Raw genomic sequence first — 24,901 nt, forward strand, 5'->3', positions numbered from 1 at the left:
TGAGCGGAGCTGGGATCCCATCATTTCCCATCCTAGATCAGTCCCCATTGGAATCCTGCTCTGCTCACCCGTGCCCTCCCCCTGCCCTTTGCTGCAGTGCCGGCTGCGGTGCGCACTCCGGGATGCACAGAGCGGGGTCTGCTGTGGACTCAGGGGAGCAGCTCTGTGGGGAAAATGCGGGGGCATTGATTTCCGTGTGAGTGCACGTGGTATCGTCACTGCCACAGAGCAGCTGTGGTTGAGGCCACGTTAATACAGACACAGCCTATAGCATAGGGAGGTGCCCTGCCCTGACCATCTGTGTGTGAAGCAGTGACCATCTGTGTGACAGACATGTGGCACTGGGTTTGCCTGTGGGGACATCACTGAAGCACAGTCGGGATCACTGCCGGCCTCGTGGGGCCCGTGCTGTGTGGGGAGACAGTGGGTGTGAGCACCGCACACAGGGAGGTGTGTGTGGGAGGGGGAGTGGTCTGGGAGGATGCAGAGGGGACGGTGGTCCCCAGTGTGGGCTGTGGGGACAGGGAAGGTGGCTGTTTGATTTGGGTGGTCAGTGTGGGCCTCACTGGGCAGGTGACCTTGAGGGGAGATTTGAAGGACATGAGGCACTACCCACCAGGATGTCTGGAGGAAGTTCTGTCCAGGCAGGGGACCCTCCAGTGCGAGTGCCCCAGGGTAGCCGTGTGTCTGGAGTCTGGGAAGGAGGGGGAGGGGTGGGGGTCAGTGTGGGAATGGAGCGGGGAGTGAGGGAGATGGGAGAGAGGCGCGGCCAGACCACTTGGGCCTAGAGGACGTTGGAAGGGCACGACTGTGCTCTGAGTGAGGCAGGGTCAGAGGACAGTGTAGAGCAGGAGGGGACATGGCCTGATGTCCCCTTCAATGGGTCCCAGTGGCTGCTGTGCTGAGAGCAGAGTTGGGAGGCGAGGGAGGCAGTGTGGACGCAGGAGGGGTCTGTGCCGGGCTCCAGGCTGGGGATGCTTCCCGGGGTGAGCGGTGGGAATAGTGGGTGTGGGGGGATCCTGGATGCCTTCTGAGGGGGACCTGACGGCATTCTTAATGCTTAATGTGGGGCACGAGGGCGAGGAGTCCAGGTCAGCAAACATCTCAGAGGACACAAGCAGAGAGACGGAGTTGTGTCAGCAGAGATGGGGAGACTCTGGAAGCAGCGTATCTGAGGGGACGTCACAGACGTTCATTGTCAGAGACGGTGGAGCTGAGACATCTGTGAGAGATCCCAGGGAGTCGTCCGACTGGCAGGCGGACCGCTGAGTCTGGAGATGGGGGATGTGCGGGCTGCACAGATAGACTGGGGAGGCCACACACATAAGTGCTATTTAAACCCGTGAGTGTGGGAGAGGTCACCAAAGGGGTGACAGCTACAAAAGACGAAGGAAGAAGGAGGGAACCCAGGGCCCCAGTGCTGAGCGATCTGAGTGGACTGCACACCACAGCCGCCTGCACAGTCTGTCTCCATGTCCAGAAGGCTGTTGAGCACTGAGTCCCAAACTTTCTTGTGCCCACAAATTACCTGCACACTTTGTTAAGTTGTTAAGACTCAGAAAGTCTGGAGCAGAGAGTGGGATTCTGGATTTGTAATGAGGCTGGTGCGGATGCTGGTGGCCTTCAGGTCACACATTCAGCAGCAGGAACCCAGACATGACTCCACACGGCTGTGCGTCAGCCTCGCCTGCAGGGCTTGTCACAGGAGTGATCCGGGCCTGGGGCCTGTTCCCCTGAGACGTGGGTCTGGGAGAGGCCTGCGGTTGGTAAGAAGCCCCACGAGCCATCCTGGGGCTCAGCCAGACTGGGACCACTGAGGTCAGTGACAGAGCTCAGGGTGGGGAGGGGTCTTCAGTCCACATTTAGTGGGTTTTTTTTTCCTCAGAAAGAAAAGGGAGGACATATATAGTCATTTATTAGACGTGATGTTGGGAGTCACAGTCGTTCTCTCCAACATGGGGTAGAGTCAGGTGGGAGGTTTAGGAGGCGGCCCTGGGTCAGCATAATAATATCTCTGAGTGAAACTGTTCCCTGGGTATATTTCTTGGAGCAAACAATGGAATCCTAGTTTTTTCTAACTGAGCTATAAAAGAATATATTGAGTTCTAATGTTTTTGGGGGGGGGATGTAGCAAAACACACTAGAGGCCACACAGCCAGGAACAGCCCACAGCCCAGCCTGGGTCCAGTCCCACACAGGACCCACTGCCCTGCTGCCGGGCACAGATGTGACCACCCCACTGACTTCCCTGAGCCCTAGGACCCTGGGCCCTGTGTCTCGGACTGCTGTCTCTACTGCTCTGGCGCCCGGACACTGTTGCTGCCCCTCCCGCCACCCTGGCCGAGTGCCCTCTGCGCAGTCCCAGCCTCTCTGTGTCACCATGTCCTGAGTCAGAGTCTGGCATGTGGTCACCTGACTGGTGGAGCCTCGTGCTGTGTCCAGATGCATGAATGTTGGGGATGTGGGTTCCCTCTCTCATGGAGGGACATGGTCTCTGCCTCCCACCGAGACTCTTCTTTTTTGGAGAGCACGGTTATTAACGTTCACTGCAGACGGTGAAGCAAGGAAGGTCCTAGAACAGAAGAAGCAACAGGAAACTTGGTGGGGCTGCTGTCAGCTCACTGGGGAGTCAGAGAAACGGGGGCCTGGGGGAACAGTCAGGGGTCAGCCTGGGATGAGCTGCTGCTGCTGCTGCCCAGCGCTCCCCTGGCTGCAAGTCTCCTGGGGTCCCTTAGAGTTTAGGACACACCCGCCTGTGGGGGAGGGAGGGGGAAGGGAAAGCACAGTCGTGCTCCAGGGAGGGAGGGCGTGCCCACCAGGACTCTAGGTGTGGAACCTTCCCCTGTAGGAACAGAGTTCAGGGGCTGGGGTGGGGGATGGAAAAGAGAGACACATTTCAGTCCTTGGAGCAAAGGTCTGAAGCTGGAACTTTCTAGTACTTTGCAGGCACTCGGGTTTGAGTGGAAGAACACGTGACCAATAAATGACGTCCCAAGCAGAGGGTCTCTTCCTCTGGGTTTCTCTGTGGGATGGTGAGGGGTGTTTTCCTCCATTCACCCACTTCTCTGGTTCTCGGGCACCAGCTGTGTTTCCCAAAGTTCAGCTCAACTCCGACGTGAACTCCCTGGAGTCAGCCTCAGACCCCACACGGTCAGGGTCCGTCCCACAAGACTGCCCTCCCCTCAGAGCAAGTCTCAAGCTCAGGCCCCATGTTTCCTGCATGTCTGTCTGACTTGGCTACAAAAGATAGGGATTCCCCACCAGGTTCATTAATTTCCTGCATCAACTCTCAGAATTCAGGAAAATGCTGAGTTTTCATTCTTCACCTGACAATGTGCTTACTGAACATTTTATTACAAACAATACAAATGAGCAGCCAGATGAAGAGGGACACGGGGTGAGGTGGGGAAGGGTCCCAAGTGCCCAGCTTCTGTCACCATGGAGTTGGAAAGTGTCACCCCCAACTCCCAGCATAGGGAAGGGTTCACTACTTCAGAAGCTCTCTGAACCCCATTATTAGGGGGTTTTATGAGGTGTCACTATGTAGACTGATTTGACTAAATCCTTGGCCATTGGTGATTGAACTCGAACCCCAGCCCCTCTCCCAGAGGCTGGGCAGTGAGGCTGAAAGTTCTGACCCTCTGATCAAACTTGCCCTTTCTGGTGACTGGCCCCCATCCTCACACTGTCCAGGACCCTCGGCCAAGGGCCATCTCATTAGCATCCTTGTCACTCAGGAGACACCAAGGGTTTTAGGAGCTCTGTGCTGGGAAGCAGGGAAAAGACCAAATACAGTCTGACCTCAGTTCCCGAATGTCTGCCATCTCGAACAATTCAATTCATGACCAAATTGTTTATGGAAAATATGTCTCAGTTTTTGAACAAAGTTTTCATTCTTCACCTGACAACCCTTTCAGGCTGATACCTGTATGATCGGTAACCTGTATGACTGGGGTCTCAAATAAACCACTTCTCGAACAGAATTCCAGAGTGAATTAAGTTTGAGAAGCGAGGGTTTTGCTGCATTTCTGTATCAGACCGCAGGTCTCTGACCGCAGACCCGTGAGCAGGAAAGGGCATCGTAACAGGGAGACGACGCGGGCTCCCCGCCAGAGCCCCTTCAGTCTCGACTACGAGCCCAGTCCGTCCTCCGTGTGAGCATGTTCACACGGCCCAGACATTTATGGAAACTGCCCAACAGTTTGCGTCAGAGGGAGGTTCAGAGTAAGCCATAATGTGACGTCACCGCACAACTCCCAGCATGATGAAAATTAAACTTAGACAAAATCAGTTCTGGTAAGAATTGGGACTAATTCTGTCCTTCATTATTGCTGGTTCGAGAGCACCGGGGCTCCCACTCACTGAGGCCGATCTGGTGGCTGCCTGCTGATGGCCCCGCCTGCTGCAGCAGCTTGTTCTGTGAAAAGAAAAATAAAACCGGTGAAATTAATTAAGAACAAAACAGAGGTGTCTTACATAAATACGTCACTGCAGGTACAGGAGGGATATAAACAACCCTAAAACTAGGAAGAAATTATGTCAATGGGAAAGACTGCAAAGAGAGAAGAAGGTAAAGCAGTTTAAAATTTCTACTTTTCTTCAGCCATAACTGTAATCTTTTACAGGTAAGTTCTACTAAACCTTCAAAGAAGACTCCTGATCATCTGTAAAATACTCAAGAGATTGAAAAATATAGGGAAAGCCAGCGACTCATTTGTGAGGCATTAAAGCCAGTTAGGGAACAATTAGAAAAGAAACATTAGGAAAACAGATGTGGAAATCTGAGAAAACATAGTAACTGTCCCTATCGATACACTGAGAGCCTCGATTAAATACCATGACCGAGTTAGACATGCAAAGAATGCAGGAGTGTTTACACTTTAAATCTTTCAGCGAAGGCCACCACTGGGAGAATAACAGACAGGGGTGGTCATAACTTACTTTTCAGAAATCACTCCAGATGGAATCGGTGCTCCCTCTGACCCACACTTTTCCTTCTCGTTCACTTTTAGGACCCAGGTTATTGGACTAGCCCCTCCCCCATTATCAGGATAATCTCTTTATTCCAAGGTCTGTGCCTTGAATCACACCTGCAAGGTCCCTTCTGCTGTGCAGGGGAACACGTTCACAGGTCCCAGGGATCAGGGCTGGGATGTGTTTGTGCTCCATTGTTCTGCCGAGCACAGCACACACACACGGTGATGAACGAAGAGGTTTAATGTGAGTCTAGTCAGGGGATGAGAGAGGATGTGGAGGAGGCCGTGTGGGGATGATGGTAAGGATGAAGCACGTGTTCGCAGAGATCCACGTGGATTCACATTTCACTGGGAGAGCAGACAGAAAGACAGGTGATGATCTTAAAGCAGGTGCAGAAGAAAAACAGACCACCTAGAAAGGAACTGTGTTAGAATGTGGTCACTTCTCCATGTCGGGAACGGCCACCTGAGGGCAGTGACATATCATCATTGAAGACTGAGAAAAAACCAGTATCAGACTAGGAATTTGGGACAGGGAAATCGATCTTTCAAGTGTGAGAATGAAAAAAAGGCATTTTAATGTAAGTACAACTTGATTTATTAGCAAAATACCTATTCTAAATATATTTACAATGTCAAAGAAATATATAAGGAAACTAGAAAAATTAATGGGTAATGACATGTCCAAGTAGATTAATACTATCTTTACAGAATATTAACAACATTGGGTTCAAAACACAGAAAAAACACATAAAATACTTACGATGCTGTGTTATAATTTCTCTACCTGCGTTCCCACCAACACTGAGGTTGTGTCATCCCTGGCGGCTGAGAGAGCTTGGTTGCTTTCATTCAGATGCTGCTTCTTACACACAGCATCCGGGACAAGGTAGGTATTTACCAACATCACTAAATGGTTGAGTTTCCTGGTCCTCAGAAGACCAGGAACTGTGATGCATAAGTACCATGTAAAAGAGGTTAAGTGTAGTTGCTTCAGAGAAAATGGCAGCGTATGGAGCTTCAAAGGTCCATCCTTACACAGAACGGTGAAAAACTAGCAAAAACTATCAAAATCAACCTCATCACATCTCTGGAAAAACACGGAGTGTTTATAGTTACAAAGAAAATGACTAAAACAGACAAGACAACAGAACTGAACAGGACAGCTCTGTGTTGTCTGGTTGCCCTTGGCCTCTCCCCCTCCCCATCAGAGCCATGACCTTGAAGGAAGTGCTGCTCCGCTGGGTGGACTCTGGGTGCAGAGGAGTCCGCATGGACGCTGTCAGAGCCCTGGGGTTTTCTGGGGTGATCTCTGGGAGCTCCTTGCAGGATGAATGTAAATGGCTCATCCTTATTTCTGCTAACTCAGAACCCTCTCAGGGCAGAGAATGAACTGAGGCAAAGACCACTTCCCAGAACTGCTTAAGTGCCAATGAACCAGCAGCTGCCATGGGGCAAAGACACAGCTGGAGCAAATAATGGACCTGGAGAAAAATGTGGGAGAAAGAGCTGGGGAGTGAGGGGCCATGGGCCATAAGGGCTGTGAAAACTTCCACATCTTCCTGGGAAACTAGAAGGCCATGTTCACACCCAGTTTGGGGCATACGGTCAGAGAAACCCGAGAAGACCATGAGGTCAGACCTCTGGCTGCTCTTCAGTCTCCACAGGAGCAGGAAGGAATGGCAAAGGCAAGGGCTGCAAACTGCAGAGATGGGTGTTGAAGGCGTGTCTTCCCCTCCTCACACACACCCCAGCTCTACACACTGAGAGGGGTTTTCTCTTTTTCTTTTGTCTCCAGACACTTAAAGAAATGTCCGTCAGGTCACCAGCTGACCATCCCAAGTACAGAACACAGACTTCAGGGGCCACAGACAAAGCATACAGTGTATACAAAAATGGTTTAGAAAAGTCACTAAACAACCAATTGTAACCCACAATGAACAACAAAATCAATCCCCAGGGACTGTTATTTGGCGATTAAAAAATGAAGTACTCAGCATACTACAATATGGACGAAACTTGCAACATTTTGATAAATGAAAGAAGCCACACAAGAGGCCACATATTGTGTGACTCCATTCACATCAAGTACCCAGAAGAGGCAAATGGAGACAGGAAGCGGGTCAGCGATTCCCAGGCCGGGGTCTTGGTTCGGGGGCGACTGATCAGCAGGTGAGCGGTTTCCTTCCTGGGGACGGAGTTGCTCTGGAGCTGGGTCGTGGTGATGGTTGCACAACACTGTGTATGTTCTAAGTATCATTTTTTTATACTTTAAAACGGTAAGTTTTAAGTGATATGTTTTTTCTATTAATTTTTTAAAAGACTTGGAAATATATTCCAAAAACCTTTGTGTGGTAAACTCAGGGCTGCTTTAGAGTCTGCCCACCCGGCTGCTCCCACCAGGGCTCCATCTGCCCCTCAGAGCTCCCCCCAACCCCCGGAGAAAGCTGTCAGAACATCCTCTAGATCCACCAGGTCTAAACCCCAAAATGACCTCCTGCCTCCAATGCAAACACTGAGATGCAAGTCTGAGGCTAATTTTCGGTGGGAGTTAGGAGTTTATCCTATCGGCAGGATTCACTGGGAATGACGTGATTGGCCCTAATGCCAGGGGTGTTTGCATTCATGAAGAAAACCTGCTCACAAATGAGTGTGTGGTTTGGAGTCGTGCAGGAGGGTCCTCAGCAGAGGAACTAGAGATGGCTCCAGGAATGCCAGGCACCTGCACCTCTCCGGTCCCTGAAGACTCACCCATCTCCCCCCACAACCAGAGAAAGGTGGGAACTCTTCCCAGGACCCGTCCTTCACCAGGTTCCACTGACGAGGACGCACTGAGAGTGGGACCCATCCTGGGACCCCAGCTGCTTCTTCCACGTCGTGGGGCCTCCGTGCACACGGCTCATGCCCAGGTGGGCTCCACAGGCCCCTTGAAGTCTCAAGGCCCATACTTCCTGCGTGAACCCAGGCCTCGCAGTTGGCAGCCTGCACACCGATGGCATCCTCAGCGCTGCCTCTGCTGCTTCTCTGCGCTCCGTCCCCCATGGGTGGGTCCTGGGTTGCAGACAAAGAGTTTGTTTCTTGTTCTGAGGCGCCGCCAGCAGGGATTTCCGCTCTCTGGAGTCCAGCTGAGAGATTTCGTGTGAGATTGGCACAAAATATTTACTTCAAATGTTTTATTTTGAAATTTAAAGTGTTTTTCATATAAGAAAAATGAAAACCCTTTCCACTACAGAAAACTTTAAAATGCACAGACAAAACATAGAAATACGGCCTCCCCTCAATGACCACTGCTGACCATTCCATGGGGGGAAGTTCCTGGGCCCAGTATGAGCAGCGTCCCCTGGGGCCCCCTGTGTGGGGCCCTGGTTCTCACCCTGCGGTTTCCTGTGTGCGAAGTGCAGCCCAGGGAACACCGTCAGCAATACTGTGATGACCGTGCACGGGGCCAGTGGGACTCAAAATACCGAGGGGAACGCCGGGGAAGTTATGTGACTGCCCAACCTCCATGCTGTACACCTGTAACAAAGACAAATAATATTGAACATCAACTGTAAATGAAAAGTAAAATTAAAAATAAATATTAAAAGGTTACATATTCGATAATTCTGCATAAATATATTATTATATTATATAAGTATATATGCATGTGTGTGTTCATTTTAGAAAGTTGCGTTTGTATCTTATGAGTTACTTTGAATGTTATGTCTAAAATGTGTTATGATACAAGCAGTTTTCCATGTTGTAAACTCTGCATGATTTTATACCACTTTCCAAGCTGCATATAATTTCAGACAACAGAACACAGCCAGGCCCTTTCTTCATCCACCTGCTTTCACCTGTTCTTCCTGCAACTAATGATTGGATGAGCGTCACTATACGTAAATATTCTTCACCGCTTGGAATATTTAAATTGACAGGCTACTCACATGGCCAGTATTAGGTCAAAGCATTTAGACATTTTTACGCCTCCTCACACATGGGGTCAAATTGCTTCTCTAAATCGCTGCACTGACATATCCACTCATTTAACACGGATTCATTGAGCCCCGCTGTGGGCTGGCGCCTGTGCTGGGGATGCAGTGGGGAGGAATCAGACAAGGCCCCTTGCTCACTGAACATGCATTTCAGTGATCCTCACTGACTGTAAACAAACAAATTTGTTCCAAGATCAGTGCTAACTGCTGTGGAGAAAAACATGCGTGGGCTGGAGTGGGGATGCGGACGGCAGAGCATGTTCTTCTCAGCTTGTTGGACAGGACATCTCTGGGGACTTGGCACCGAACACTTGAGCAGGGGCCTGAGTGGTGTGAGGAGCAGCCACATGGTCCCAGGAGAGGAGGGGACCACAGGGGTCAAGGCAGGGCAGGCGCCTGAGTGAGGACAGAGCAGTGTCCAGGGGCCGGGTGAGGAGAGACCAGTGAGCTGGGCTGAGAGCCGTGGGAAGAGGCCAGGACAGTCAGAGGCCCCTGTCCCGAGGGGCTGGCAGGCAGCAGTGAGGGTGGGAGCTCACTCTGCCCAAGGAGGGGGACACTGGGATGTTATGTGGGAGGTGGTGGTGAGGACACGCCCTGATTCACAACGGGGAGGTCGCTGTGTCTGTCATGTGGGTAACGGGCATGAAGGGCAGCAGGAGCCCAGCTGAAAGGCCACCTGTTTCCTGTTGTGAGAGGACGGTGCCCAGATGGGGTGTGGGGAGTGACTGGACTCGGGGTTGGTACAACCAAAGGCGGTGTTAGTAATTCCAGGAGAACCATCCTGTACTCACTGACCTTAATTCCACGGTTGACTCCAGGTGGCTGGCTGCCACAAACACAAAGTGAGATGCACAAATCATTTAAAAATCAACAGCAAGATAAATCTACATTTCAAAACGTTATGCTCCCCATCCCTTCGCTCTCCAGCGCTGCGGCTGCAGCTTCCTGGGGCCACGTTGCTGAGGAGCCCCTGGGAGGGGGACAGCGAGGACCCACAGGGCCAGGATCACAGGGACTGAGGGGGGAAGGGATCACTGGGGAGGGGACCCGTCCCGCTCCTGAACCATGAGCTGGGGCACGCTGACAGAGAAACACAAGGCGGTCCATTGATGTTCTTGACAAATGCATTAAATTTATAAAAGGAAAGAGCAAACACTGAACTCAGAATGCAAAGCAACTCAGGAATCTTTCAAAGAAATGCCTACCTGAAAAGGACTCGAAGGAGTAGGAAGAGTTCAGGTGGGGGACAAGTAAAGTTTTGCTCTCCACGCTGCGGGCACAGATCTCTGGGAGCAGCTTGAACCACGGAGAAGACGGATCAAGCAGGACTGAGAAGAGGCTGACCCGCACTGGGGGCTCCGAGGCAGCGGTTTTACCCAGTGTGCGGCAAGAGTTTTTAAAACATGCGACACCTGACTGTTCAGTCAGGGGCACTGACCTCTGTTCCCCTAGGCTGTCAAATTAAAAAGTGACAACACTAGCCATCTGGTGTGAGTGAATCAAAATTATACTCATTTAAGCCCTGGCTGGCGTAGCTCAGTGGATTGATCACGGGCTGGGAACCAAAGTGTCCCAGGTTCGATTCCCAGCCAGGGTACATTCCTGGGTTGCAGGCCATGACCCCCAGCAACCGCACATTGATGTTTCTCTCTCTCTCTCTCTCTCTCTCTCTCTCTCCCTTCCTTCCCTCTCTAAAAAATAAATAAATAAAATTTTAAAAAATTATACTCATTTTTTGTCAGCTTGGCAAAAATAGAACACACTTTTTGATGTGCCACAGAATTTTAGCAATTAGTTTATGTGTGTCGTGAGATGAAAAAGGTTGAAAATCGCTGGCTTGGAGTGTTCCCTCCCCAGGCACAGGCTGAGCACTCAGCACATCTGACACCCAAAGGTGCCCCTGTGTCCCCGCTCCTTTGGACCCTTGTCCCCATCAGTTTCCGTGTTCCCTCTCACACATCTCCCCTCCCAAATCATGTCCTGCATCTGGGACCGGCTCCCCCATTTCCAAGGGGGTGGAGGCTGAAGACTCAGATTCCGGGTCACTGACCCAGAAATAAGCATTGCGGGGTCTGCGGAAAGTGAGTGCGTCCCGGGGACGGGGCAAATCAACCACGACCCCTTTGACCAAGTGCATTCGTGGCTTCGTTTAATCCTCATCACTCAGGGGCAAGGGCACGATTTTGTCCACTTTTCCTTGTCTGTTCAAGGTGCATCTGCAGGGGCCAGGGAGCCAGGCAGGGAGGAGGGCAGGAGGCAGTGTGGGGCGGTGGGCCTGACTCCTGGGCTCACCTCCCTCCCCTGTGGAGGGGGACGGGGGACGGGGGACAGCTGATGGGCTCAGCCAACCAGACAACGTGGGGAGGGGTATCTCAGGGGAAAGAAGATGCAGGCCCCACCGGGAGCAGAGGTGGGAGAGCTGCCAGGACCGGCACGTGGGTGGGGGACAAGAGGAGGAGGAGACGTCGTGATCACCTTCCTTAGTGAGGATGCTGGGGAATATGTCGTTGAAGTGGACCCTTGAGTGTTTTTATTTGTTGTGACTTTTCTGAATGGATAATTGTCTTTATAATTTCATGTTGATTCTTGAAGGTACCATACAGGAATTCATTTTGTTTTTATCAAATGATATTACTGTCATTTTATACCTTTGATAATTTTAGAGGAATTATGTGATGCCTCCAAACACATAAACAGATGGCAAATGTTACATTGTTTCATTTCTAATTATTGCTCTTTTTATTTCTTCTTCATATAAGAATATGCTAATGTAGGCACCTCAATTTAAATCTTATTTTAAGAACATTTCTCTAATCATTTCACATTAAGTGGCTCTTTCTTTTATAATCTCTGTTTTATTACAGAGAGGTTTGAAACTGTAGTAAAGGGGAGTAAGAACTACAGTAAGTTTCTCTGGTGTTTATTGTAAAAATACTAGAACATATATTGTTGGATTAAATAATGTGTTGTATTGAGTAAAGAGTTTTTTGGTGTTCTGGACAAGCTTTGCATTATAATAATTAACAGTTCTTTATACCTTGCTATGTGCAAAGCTCTGTTTTAGAGATTCACAAACACTGAGAATGATCCCAATGAGTTTCCCCAATAAACCAGTGCCATGGGCTCCTCAGTAATCTCCATTCTGCATGCGAGGAAACTAAGGCACAGATGGTGAAATAACTCATCCACGGTCAGGAAGCCAGGAAGCAGCAAAAAAGGGCTTCAAAGCCAGGAAACATCGCTCTAAACCCGTGTCTGACCGCTGTACCAGAACACACCCTTGTTCCTAATAGAAAGCCCAGGTTACATGATTGTATATGCTTTTATTCAATGTCTCAATGTTTCCTTTAGTATTTAAAAACTTGTTGGAAATTATATTCTTTTCTCATTTTTCCTCTTAAGTTTGTGTTCAGGGGAGTATATTTACCTCATTTCAGGAACTATCTATAAATTTGTTTGTTGGAGGGTATTTGGCATTAAAAAGTTACCCCCAAAATATACTGAATTGCAAAAAGGGATGATCCTTGGTGACTTCACTGGTCTGTTCAAAAACTCTCAGAACTTTACGTTTCTGAGGCATTTCATATGGACGCTCTCACTTCACCCTGACAGAGTTACTGAGAGGGCAGGGGCTACCATCCCCATTTAAGAAATGAAGAAACTGTGGAACAGAAAGGACAATAAATTTGCCTAAAGTCGTACACTTGGTTCCAAGCCTTTTCTGGTATTGAAAGGCAGAGACCTTATCATTTACATCCGTAGAGCTCTAAGATCCAACGGAACGCTGGAGGGGAGAAGGCGGGCACCCCACACTCTGCACGACTGCCGTGCAGCCCCAGGGCGGTGAGAGTTCTGTGGTGGGCATTCTAACACTCTGGATTTTTTTAAATCTGAGGACTTTTTTTCATTGCTTTTTAGAGAGTGAGGAAGGGAGAAAAAGGGAGAGGGAGAGATGTTGAAATAAGAGAGAAGCATCCACTGGCCACCCCCTGTACACACCCAAATCAGGGATTGAACCCTCGACCCTTTGACCACATGACGACGCTCCAACCAATTGAGCCACACGGCCAGGGCACCCCCTGGCCCTTTAACACACTGTACAGGACTCACTCATTCCCAGGACACAGCCATGGTGGTGGGGGAGGCACTCACGATGGAGGTGGGTGATGTGCCTGGTGTCTATACTATAGCGAGGAAAACAGAACACAAACCCTCATGACTCACCCAGTCCATCAAAACCAGGATCCCTTTTCTCACACTGCTGTGAGTGAATCTTACACCTTGAAGGATCACACGCTTTACACCAACCCTCTGCCTGGACAGTGACAACATTTCCTACTAATTGGTTCCTGTTTGGAACCCAGCCACACCCAGGGGTGCAGGAGGCTGCCCTGCCTCATCATCTCTAATGTTTCAGGAGGGAGGCCTGTGCAGTGAGAGCTGCTGAGATTCTTGGGGCCCCGGCCTTTCCCAGGCTCCAGGATGGTGGTCCTGCAGGTCCCTGGGAGCCCCTGGATGGCATCTCTGATGACGTCCTTGGTGATACTGAGCTCCCCTTTGGCTCAGGGCAGAGACCCCCCAGGTAAGGGCAGAGCTGCTGCTCTTTGAGTCCCAGCTCAGGGGAATGACCCCTAGGGCTTTCCCACGTGATCCCCACTCACAGAGAGGCCCTGGGGGTCCGACATTGTCCAGGGCCACAATTCCCACCAGAGAAAGGAGATCAGTGTGTGTGCATCTGTTGGACACAATGGCACTTGGTGGTCTAGATGGATTTTGGAGGGACAAGGTTCTCACAGAGGGCTCAAGATGATATTTCAACATCAAAGATCGGAAAGAGGAAGCCAGAGTCACTCTGTGACTGTGTCCAGGGTCCCAGGACCATGCTGTGCAGCCAGGGATCCAGGTGGAGGCCCTTCCACAGAGCCGGGCAGGGCCCATCCCAGGACCAGTCCAGAGGGGACAGTGAGGACGAGCTGAGGTTGAGGCCAACAGGACACCTACTGCAGCTGACAGTCACCACATCAGGCAGCAGATCAGAGCATATCAGGACAGGGCCAGAGAGGAAGTGAGAAACAGGAAGTGGCCTCTTTTAGTCCCAGTTTTCCACCAAGCCCATGCTTGATAGAACAGGGAACAGAACGGTGAAGGCGCTCATGTTAAAATTCCCAGCCTCTCCATCTCCACCCATGAAGCCAGCCCCACCTCTTCCTGAGAATCAGGTTCCCCCAGGCTTCTTCCCCAGTTTCCAGGATTAATAGCCTTTGAAACTTCCCAGTCCATCTGCCCAAACTCCACCCCATCGTACCCATGTCTCAGGTAGAGGGAAGGGGAAGGCTTTCTGACGTTCATCACTCAGGTGGGCACAGAACCGGACCAGGGCAGCTCAGCTGTGCAGCCTGTGCTGGCCAGTGAGGGAAGAAGTGGAGGCGCTGGAGTCTCAGAGGGCAGGACGGCCTGTGGGAGCAGCTGATGAGATGGGACGATGCCTAGCAGGAGGCAAGAGGAGAGGGGGTGCGGGGCCGGCCCAGGAGAAACTCTTCTGGGCGCCAGGGCACCGGTGGCCATCCATGTGAGTTCATTGAAATCCGGGCGTGAGGCTTCTTTTGGGTGAAGAGTGATCAGCATGGAGGGTGGACGTGGGGGAGACCCATGGGTTCCAGTAAGTAAGAGGAATGAGATGAATCCATAAAACTCCTAGAAGAAATCTCAAAGAAAAAGCTCTTTGACACTGATCTGGCTGTGACTTTTTGGATATGACACAAAACATATGCAACAAAAGCAAATATAGACAAATGGAACTGCATCAATCTAGAAAAAAAAACAATCAACATAGTGAAAAGGAATGCTATGGAAACAGGAGAAAATACATTTGCAAGTCATATATTGGATAAGATATTGATATCCAAAATATAGAAGGCGCTCATACAACTCAATAACAACAACAAAATAATAAATATCAGCAAAGGACACAATTAGACATTTTCCAAAGAAGAAATACAAATGGCCAACAGGTATATGCAAAGGTGCTCAACTTCCCTAGTTACCATGGAAATGCAACTGAAAACCACAGTGAGAGACCAGCACCGCACACCTGCTGAATGGCTGTTACCAAAAGACGGAGGACAGCAAGTGTTGGCGAGGACGTAGAGAAAGGGAACCCTCTTGCGCTGTTGGTGGGAATGTATATTAGCCAGCCCTTGTGGAAACCAGTACGGAGATTCCTCAAAAAGTAACAATGGAGCTGCCATACAATCCGGTAGCCCCACTCCTGAGTGTGCGTGTGCATCAAAGGAAACGAAGTCTGGGTTTGAAGAGATACCTGCACTTCTGTGCTCGTTTCAACGTTCTCCACAATAGTCAGCACACACACACAACCTAAATGTCCACAGACTGCCGGACGGGTAAAGAAAATGTGCATCTACACAGTGAAATGCTATTCAGCCTGTTAAAAGAGGGGAATCCTGCCTTTTGTGAGAATGTGGATAATCGTGGAGGACGTTATGCTCAGTAAAGTCAGCCAGATGTAGAAGGACGAACACTGCATGGACTCCAACCCAGTGGAACCGACAGAAATAGCGAGCGGGGCGGTGATGGCCGAGGCCGGTGGGAGGGGGATGGGAGGTGCTGGTCCAGGAGAACAAAGGTTCCTTCACGCACACGAGTGGGTCCTGGAGCACCGCGCACAGCAGCTCGGCTGTACCGACAGGACTGTGCTGCTCACTTAAAAGTTAAGAGTAGACTGTGGGTGCTCTCAGCACACACAGGGAAGAGACAAGGAGGAAACAGCTGTGTGAGGGGAGGGACACGCTGACGGTCTTGGTTGTGCTGAGAGACTGTAGCACCACACACGTCACAACGTGCCGGGTGTCAGGCCGTCCAGTCGCACACCGTAACCATGTGCAGTTTCTGGTTGTCAGACACACCTCGGAAAGCTGGAAACATTTTTAAAAAATAAAATCAATTCTCTGCTCACTCTCTGATTCATAAAACCAAGGCTTAGGTTAGGTGCTGTATAAAAATAAAAAAAAAAATAACTTGCCTTAAAATGTCCAAGTGCAGAGAATAAGACAGACTTGGAAAAAGTTACATTGTCTCCATGTCCCCAGTGTCCCCACTGTGATGAGGCTTAAAGGCTCCCAGACAGAACACACTCACCCATTCTAACGGTTTCCTGCATAGTTTTTGTATGCAATATTTCAGAATACGTATTTTTCATTTGCCTGCATTTTTAGTGCAACTAGTAACGTTGTGAAGTATACAGTTTCCTTTCTGTCCCGCTCAATATAACGTGTTTAAGGTCTGACCACGGGGTGAGGAGCACAGTCACCCGGTTCCTCCTAAGGCTGCCTAACCGCCCACCGCGCACGCGGACTGCAGGGCAGGTACTGACCGTCCCACAGTGATCAAATCGATGGTCACCGCCAACTCCTCAGTTTAAAAGTAGCGCCACAGCCAGCGGCAGCCCCGACCTGCCCCTTTCCGGACACGTGTGCACACTTTTGCTGTGTGACAAGGTGTGCAGGTGCTGGGTCACACGCGTCCATCTACTCCACTTGACCAAGTGTCCCCTGCGCGCGTTCTGCCCTTGTGCAGTGGTCCACACTCCACCAGCAGCTCAGGGAGCTTTCCCCGCCCCCACCCGGCGCTCTGACTCCTCAGAGTCTCATAGATCTCCGTCTCTCTACCTCCGTACCGTGCGGTTTTCTCTCCACCAGGGAATGGAAGTTAGTTAGCCTTGCACGTACTGTCCCGTTCATTCCCGTTCCCGCACTTGATCCACTCACTTCTCTATTACAGTTCTTTATTTTGTGTGTTCATTAAAGAGCTGTTTGTATATTTTAGATGTTAGTCCCATCTCCATTTTAGATATTGTGAGTCTACTTCTATTCCCTATTGACTTATTAGTGATACCCTTTGCTTAACAAAAGCATTTTTTGTCAAAAATTTTATTTTTTATTTATTTTTATTGTTTTTGAAATTATTATTATTTTTATTGTTGTTCAAGTAGAGTTGTCTCCATTTCCTCCACCACTCCCCCCACCCCAGCCATCCTGACCTCCCACCCTTGATTCTTACCCCCTTTGGTTTTGTCCATGTGTCCTTTATACATGTTCCTGAAAACCCTTCCCCCTCTTATTAAATTTTAATGTGATCCATTTTGTTATATCTTTGCCTTGTGTTCTTTTGAAAAAATTTTATATATTTTTATGTCTTGTGTTCTTATATTTGCTTAAGAAATGATTCCTCACCCCTATGTTCCTAATTATACTCTCTTATATATTCTTACATTTATCTTACAATTTATGATTCCTGTTTACATCTTTAATCCTTCCAGGGTCCAGGTGTTTATGTTAGGTACAGATCTAGGTATTTTTCCCTCCACATCTAAGCCAGTGTTTCCAACCCCATCTGCTAACCAACTTTCTCTCCCCATCTGTGGAGGGCCTTCTTTGTTGTGGTCAGGTCCCGTGGATCCACAAACTCTGAGCTCCCTACTCTGTGCCGGTCCTTCCTAACCACTGAGGGGTCTTTCTGACAGGTCACGTCATAGGAGGTGCCACGGCACATCAGCTCCAGGCCCTAGTCAGAGCGGGAAAAGTGGAAAGAGTTAAAATGAGCGCCTCCATTTCCAGTTTGCTGAACCTGACGGGTGGCGGGTGGCGTGCTCGCTCAGCCAGGGACCCCTGGAACAGAACAAATGCAGGCGGAGGGTAAGGAGCTCCAGTTTGGTCTGCAAGCAGCGGGGAAGCAAGGTGTGCGGCTGTGCACAGAGAGCACTGCAGGTCGACAAGGAGTGACCGCGGGTGGGAAGAGAGAACTTTGGAACGTCTCCCAGAGAACGTGATGCCCGTCCTGGTGCTGAAGGGTAAGATGGAACTGGGCATTTTTGGTTTGAGCATCAGGACCAAAATATATTTTTACTTTGCACTTTCATTTATTTTTATTTGGATAATATGCAAATATTATGCAACGTGAAATAAGCAACATAAAAAGGCAAAGAAATCACAAAAATAAGAGGGGGTGCCCAAAAAACCAGAATTTATATATAAAAAATTATGTATTTATTCTTACATGTAAACTGCATTTATTTCTAAGTACTCTACATTTGATGCAATACACCTATGGAGATGTTTTTCCTACTACTCAAGACAGTTTTTAAACTCATTGATTTTGATGCCTTTTAGTGCCTGTGCTGATTTTTGTTTCACCTCATCCATGTCAGCAAAACACTTCCCTTTGAGGACTTTTTTCATAGAGGAAACAAAAAAATGTTGCTCAGGTCAGGTGAATACGGAGGGTGGGGCATGGGGGTCATGCCCTTTTTGGTCATAAACTGCTGAACACTCAGCACAGTGTGGGCAGGTGCACTTGTAAATCACCCATCATGAAACAGGCAAACGTATTGAGTCTTCAAAAACAATTCACTGAAGCCAAATGCAGCCTCTCACAACAACACCAGCTGGTACATGATACAGATGGGTTCCTAGAACATTCACCTACCACAAAAAGCCTATACTACAGGGGCCCGCCCTCCAGAAGAAAACTCCACTTTGGGGAGGGGGTTGTTTACCCTGGTAAAACCATAAAATGACTGAGTGGAAGGGTGGAGGGGTAGGAGTGGAACCGGGTCAGGTGAGCACGGTCAGATCATAAAGACCCTTGCTGGTCACATTGGAAGACAGGTCATCACACTGAGGCACGTGTGACTTTAAGTTCGAGGGCGAACTGGAGGAGGCAACACTGAGACAGGGAGAAGGGTTAAGGGGCCACCAAATTAATCCAGGTTGGGAGTGAGGGCAGTCTGAGTTAATTGTCCCAGGGGGCAAGAGGGTCAGGAGACCAAGCAACAGTCTCGTTATCTGATCAGAGGTGGAGAGTGAGGAGAATGGGTTCCGAGTGACTGAGAATTCTCAGCTGGAGGATGGGTGGTTGGTAGCACCATTCACCAAGGACCTGGGAGGGAAACAGGTGGAGGGAGGGAGCATGGGTTTCGTCCGCACGGGCTGATGCTGAGGCTCCTGTGGAGTGTCCATCTGGAGGCGTCCAGGGGCTGCATGGGCAGATGCGTGTGGGACTCAGAAGAGAGGACAGGGTGGAAGTGTGCCCTTGGGGGCTACTAATCACGGTAACAGTTAGGGAATGACGTGAGGAGAATAACCCTCGTTGAGAACATCCGGAACAGAGTCAGGAACACGGCACCAGGACACACGGACATTTCAGGGGAGTGTAGGCGGGTCATAAGATGTGCTTGGCATTGGCCCTTGTTCCAGTTTGGGGACAGTGAGGGGTGGGGAGTGCGCACTTTAAATTGTGTGAGTTTGGGAAGGGAAGGGTCAGGGAGGAAGTGGACCTGACGGATGCCTGAGCAGTGGGTGGCAGCGGACCAGAATGCAGTGGGACAGAACGCCCTCATTCTGAGTCCTCACTCCTGGTTTGTGAATAAACGCCTGGATGTGATCACAGCCGTTGTCACCTGAGCCCGTGCTGTGTTGTAGGCCAATGTCACAGCTTCCCTTCTGGGTCTGTTAACCCACACGGTGTTGTCAGGGAAACATCACTGTCCCCATTTTAGTACAAGGACCCTGTGTCTCCCTGAGGTCACACAGCTGCCATGTCACTGAGGTGGAAGAGGAGCGAGGCCCTCTCCACCCAGAGGCCATGACCTTAAGCATCACACTTACTGGTCTCGGCACTGTAAGTGGGAAGAGGCCGTCCTTCCCCTCCCTAGTTCGGAGAGACTTTGTTTCACAAACTCCTTTTCTTTGTTCCCGTCTGTGCCTCACCCCTCACCGCTTCTTGCCTGTTGTGGAAACATCCATCCACGCCCCACACTCCCCCAGGACCTTCCTGCTGCACAGACCAGATGACGCCTAGTCCCTGCAGGAAAACCCCCCCGGCCCCCTTGGCACAGACAGCCGGCAGCACCACTGCCCGCCTGCCCTGTCGCTGTCACCTCAGTCACCCCTCTTCCCTTTCCTGTGGCTCCTTCCTGTCTCTGGGCACCTCTGCCAGAGCGCTCTCGCCCTCTGCTCCTCACTAGACCCAGATGCTCGGCTGCTCCCTGCGCATCTGCCTGGGCCTCCAGCGCTCAGCCAACTGCGGCGCCCACCTCCAGCACCCGCCTCCTGTGCGCCTGCACCAGCTCCCAGGCCTCCGAGAACCCGCCTTTCTCTGCGGCCACAGTGTGTCCCCTAAGGCAGGGCTCTTTATTACCAATGCTGGAGGCAACCTCAGAGATTGTTTAGTTAAATCCCCCATTTATTGGGGAAGAAAACTTTGGTCCAAAGAGGGTCATGATTTATCCAAGATCTAATGATTGGGTGTGAGAAAAATGTGTATTTTCTCATTTAACCATGTCAGGTGACAGGAGTAAAGAAAATATGTTTACATCAGCAGCCAAAAGATGATATTGTAGTAGTGTGTTGATTTATTGAGGGTGACAAAGAGATCAGAGGTGACATGGAGAGACAGAGAAAACACTCAGGGTGTGGTGAACACACGGCGTCTGTTTCAGCCAAGCTCCAGGCCCTGGGTCGGAGGGCAGAGTGACCCTCTGAGTTCCGTAGTGGACACTCTGCCAGAAGGACAACGGGGACCCAGGAGAAAAGGCAAAGACAGGAACTGCGGGCCCCTGGCTGCGCCGCTCAGCAAACAGTAAAGGGCCCACACAGGCACGTGGGCAGTGGGTCCCGCGGGTGTCATGGCCTCTCCAGCTCTGCCCTGCCCTGGTCTGTCCCCCGCACACAGAGACATGTGAGCCAGAGGAGGAGCCACTGCTGTGCGTTCAATGGGACGCACCGCTTCTCGGAGTGACACGTTTACAACAGAGACGTGTGCGTCCAGTTTGACAGCGCGGTGCGGGTGTTTGCGGCTGTGACTGAGCTCAGGCACACAACTGCCAGGAATTGGAACCTCCAGAGGGAGTTCCTGGAGCTGAGGAAGAGCGCCGCGGACACGGTGTGCAGACACAACTGCGAGCTGGACCAGGGTTTCACCCTGAAGCGCAGAGGTGAGCGGTGGGTGGGAAAGAGGAGACCCCGGAAGGGCTGGGCTTGGGCAGCGGAGGAGGGGAGGGGCCTCCTCCCATCTCCAAGCCCCAGCGGGTCCCAGGCTGGGGGGCCTGGACCCAAGGGCTTCACGGTGCGCAGGGGCCAGACCACCAGGGAAAGTGCCAAACTCCCTGCTAACCCAGCACAAAAGAGCTGAGGACATTGGGTTTGTGGATCTTGCTGCAAACTTTTTTTGGTGGAGATGACCAGGAGACATGCAGGTTAAATGAAGAATGAATCAGGGGGCTCTGTTCCTCACCCTTTTTGACGAGCACGTCAGACTGAGAGACCAAAGGAATGCTGCTGACTATCAAATACAGTCTGATTCCAAGATAATATTTGGAAGGATTGTGCATCCTTTTGAACAAGACAGGGAAATGTATATTTAGGTAATTTCATATCTGGTTCAACATTTCTGTTCAAAGAACATTAGTTACTACCTCGACCATTTCTGGTGAAAGTGTTATGGAATGCCAGCTGTGACCCTCTCCTGTTCTTCCTGCTCTCTCTGCACTGTGTATAACAAGGTCATTCTTGGAACATCTAAACATTTTATTCTGCTTTTCCTGAACTATTCCCCAGCTTCTGCCTCTGAATGGCTTAACAGACAATATATCCATCTCTAACATCTAGAAGCCAAATTGGCAAGAAAGTCACTAAATGCACTGCATTAACTGTCTCAGTTCTCCTAATAAGATTCTCCTTCCCACTCCTAGTCCAGCCTAAAGTGAATGTGTCCCCCTCCAAGAAGGCGCCCCTACAGTACCCCAACCTGCTTGTCTGCCACGTGACAGATTTCTATCCTGGGATCATTCAAGTCCGCTGGTTCCTAAACGGACAGGAGGAAACAGCTGGGGTTGTGACCACCAACCCGATCCATAACGGAGACTGGACCTTCCAGATCCTGGTGATGCTGGAGATGACCCCACAGAGGGGAGATGTCTACACCTGCCTAGTGGAGCACGCCAGCTTGGACAGACCTGTCACCGTGGAGTGGAGTGAGTTATCTCCCGATGACCCTCTGTGCTCCAGGCTCTGGGATCCACTCACTTTCCCTCAGGGCCACACCACCCCGTGTGTCCTCACCAACCCCCTGTGGTCTAGGCTGGGAGCAGCAGGGTTCTGGTGATTCTAGGGTGACTCTAGGGTGTATCCCTGCCCTAGGGAAATCCTGAAGAATCTCTCCTTGTCAGAAAATCCCAGAAAAGCAATCACCTTCATGACTGGCCCTCACACTGGGACCTGGCCTCTCCCTTCCGTCTCCCCCCAGTCCCTTGTGCTGGGACTCAATGGGTTGACCTGAAACCAGCATTTCCCTCCTGTGGGTGTCATCAGTCTGAGACCCAGAACACTGGGTGCGTCCACACCTGCTCCTCCCCCACAGTGGTTCCACGCTTGGCACTGCCCTCCCCTTTGTCTCCACGGTGCACCAGCTCAGGCTCCAGGTGTCGGGCAGGGCCAGGGTCCACAGCAGGTGGGGGTGGGACTGACCTTGGGTCTGTCCTTCCAGGGGCTCAGTCGGATTCTGCCCGGAGCAAGATGCTGACGGGAATTGGGGGCTCAGTGCTGGGGCTCATCGCCCTCGTGGTGAGTTCCATTCTCCATGTCAGAGGCCGGCAAGGTAAGAAACTTCTGGAAAGTGGTAAATATTGCCTTTTCACTGTCTTACTCAGTGATGAAGTTGAGACAGAAAAGCAAAGTGACAGAGCAAATGAGGCCACAGAGATGAGATTCTGGTCAGGCGATGGCAGCTGTGGAGGGAAGAAGATGCCTTGACTGAGACCTTGGCCCAGCGACATACCTGAGACCCTGAGCAGGGACCCCAGGCTGCAGGGTGTCCTTTTAAGCTGGGGGTCAGCTTAAGTCTAAGCTTGTCTCTGCTTTCATTGGTCTCTGCTTTCATTCCCAGTGTGTGGGCATCGGATGCAAAGGTTTGTATAACTTTCCAAGATGATGCTGCTCCTCACTCCCTCAATTACTAAATCCAAATTCTCTTTCCCTTTCATTTCAGAATGACAAGGTCCTCAGCCAGCAGGTGGTATATCTGCTCCCTTCTCCTTTCTGGGGTGCAATTTGTTTCACTGCAGCATGCACTGGGGGCACTGAATGAGTACTCTGTGCTCAGGGTGCACCATGGGAAGTGCCCTGGGGAGCAGGGGAAACTCTCAGAGGCTGACCCTCTTGCTCGGGTTGAGCCAATGGTCTATCTCCCCTTTTGGGTGGGTCTAAGCAGTGAGCTTCACCCCATTGCTCAAAGAAACGCCAGAAATTCTCTTTCATCATTCGTCAGGCCAACACGCAGCCTCTGCCTATAATGTGTTCTCTCCTGGGACTCCAGAGGGAAAGGAAGTGGAGCCTCTGAGCTTGGGTTGTCTTCATTCTTCTTCCTCATGGGGCTGCCGAACTGACCACCGACATCACCTGCAGCCTCGGAACAAGCGTCCCTGGTCCTTCTGCTGCCCAGCAACCTCCTGCCTCCAAAAAGGACATTATGACAGAATTGTGCCCTTAACACCCATTTTAGAGCATTTTTCTGCATTTTAATTCAGTGCACTTCCTTTTTCTCAAGCTCTCCAATCTACAGATGCCCTTTCCTGAGGAACAAGACCACCTGAATCCAACATCACGGTCCTCCTCTCTTCCCAACAGGAGGGACATGGTCATGTGGCCATGTTTATGCTTGGAGGGTTTGGTGACCAGTGAAGAGCCTGGGGATGTCGTTGTTATTTTAGCCAGGCCTGGAGAAGTAAACTTCCTGATGGTGATCAGTTCTCCGTATTGAATAGGAGGACAGCTGGTAGAAGACCTCCTGAAATGTGCTTTCTCTCGTTGTGGATGCCCAAGTTCACGTTGCACCCTTACCTGGGAGGAGGGGAAGCGTCACTCTTGCAGTCCCAGATGAACCTGCACTGAGCATGGATTTGCCACTGAAATTCACGCAGAACGGAGACGCATGTCAGTCACTAAGAATGTGCTGAGATTGTTCCTGGTGTAACAATCATCAGAAGATCAGAATGACAGGTAACAAACACGAGAGCATCACAGATCACACTCTTTATGTTGCTGTTCAAACCGACTGTGGTGGCGGCCTCACCCCATGACTCCGGGTCCAACGGATTGCCCTGACCTCCCTCCCTTCTGCATCAGTCAGAGGGGAGCCCATCCCCAGTCTTCACAGGGCCAAAGGCACGTGCATCTCAGTGTTTCCACACAGGTCTGGTTTAGAACACAGTTCACTAGGATTTTTGTAAATCATGTTAATGGATGTTTGAGACCAAGCAGAAGTACTATTTACTTTAGCCATTTCATGTCATGGCCGCCTCAATCCAAACTCCACACAGCAGGGGTGAGAGAGCTTCCAGTCCCTGCAGTGCACACACATCACCGTCACCTGTCACATGCAGCTCAGCCTTGACCAAGCTTCAGGTTTCCTTTCTTCCCTGACTTTCTTGCATGGGCTTATGGGAAATCAGTCTAATGAGATATGTTTATACATTACAACTAGAAGTTGGATTTGGTCATTTTAAATATTATGAGGTACCAGATCCCATAAGGGGCTATGTTGGGGTCTCCAAGGTCACCCAGGTCAGATGGTTCACTGGGACTCACAGGCCCCATCACACAGTTGTACTCACAGCTCTGATTATTAGAGTAAAAAGTTACAGGGTGAAGTCAGCAAAGGGAAAAAGCACATGGGGTGAAGCCTGGAAAACCAACATGAGCTCCCAAGGGTCTCTCTCCCATTGGAGCCACAGGACGCACTGAACTCCCCCAGTGGTGAGTTGTGGCCACACAGGAAGCACTGACCCCGGGAAAGCTCAGCAAAGACTGGGCTCCAAGGGGATTTCTTGGGGGCTGGTCACGTGGGCGCCCTCTGCTGGGCACAGATGAGAATTCCAGA

The 24,901-nt window shown here is 50.5% G+C and overlaps 1 protein-coding gene across 1 annotated transcript; it reads left to right on the plus strand.

The window, feature by feature from the left end:
- Positions 1-13,103: 13,103 nt before the first annotated feature.
- LOC114494923 (HLA class II histocompatibility antigen, DP beta 1 chain-like) lies at positions 13,104-23,495 on the plus strand. The gene is given in 6 exon segments (XM_028510163.1): positions 13,104-13,109; positions 19,992-20,147; positions 20,699-20,960; positions 21,717-21,998; positions 22,511-22,621; positions 23,428-23,495. Coding segments are annotated over 6 exon segments (885 nt in total).
- Positions 23,496-24,901: the final 1,406 nt, after the last annotated feature.

Source organism: Phyllostomus discolor, chromosome 4 (genome assembly GCF_004126475.2).
Source record: "Phyllostomus discolor isolate MPI-MPIP mPhyDis1 chromosome 4, mPhyDis1.pri.v3, whole genome shotgun sequence".
In the NCBI taxonomy this organism is placed as follows: Eukaryota; Metazoa; Chordata; class Mammalia; order Chiroptera; family Phyllostomidae; genus Phyllostomus; species Phyllostomus discolor.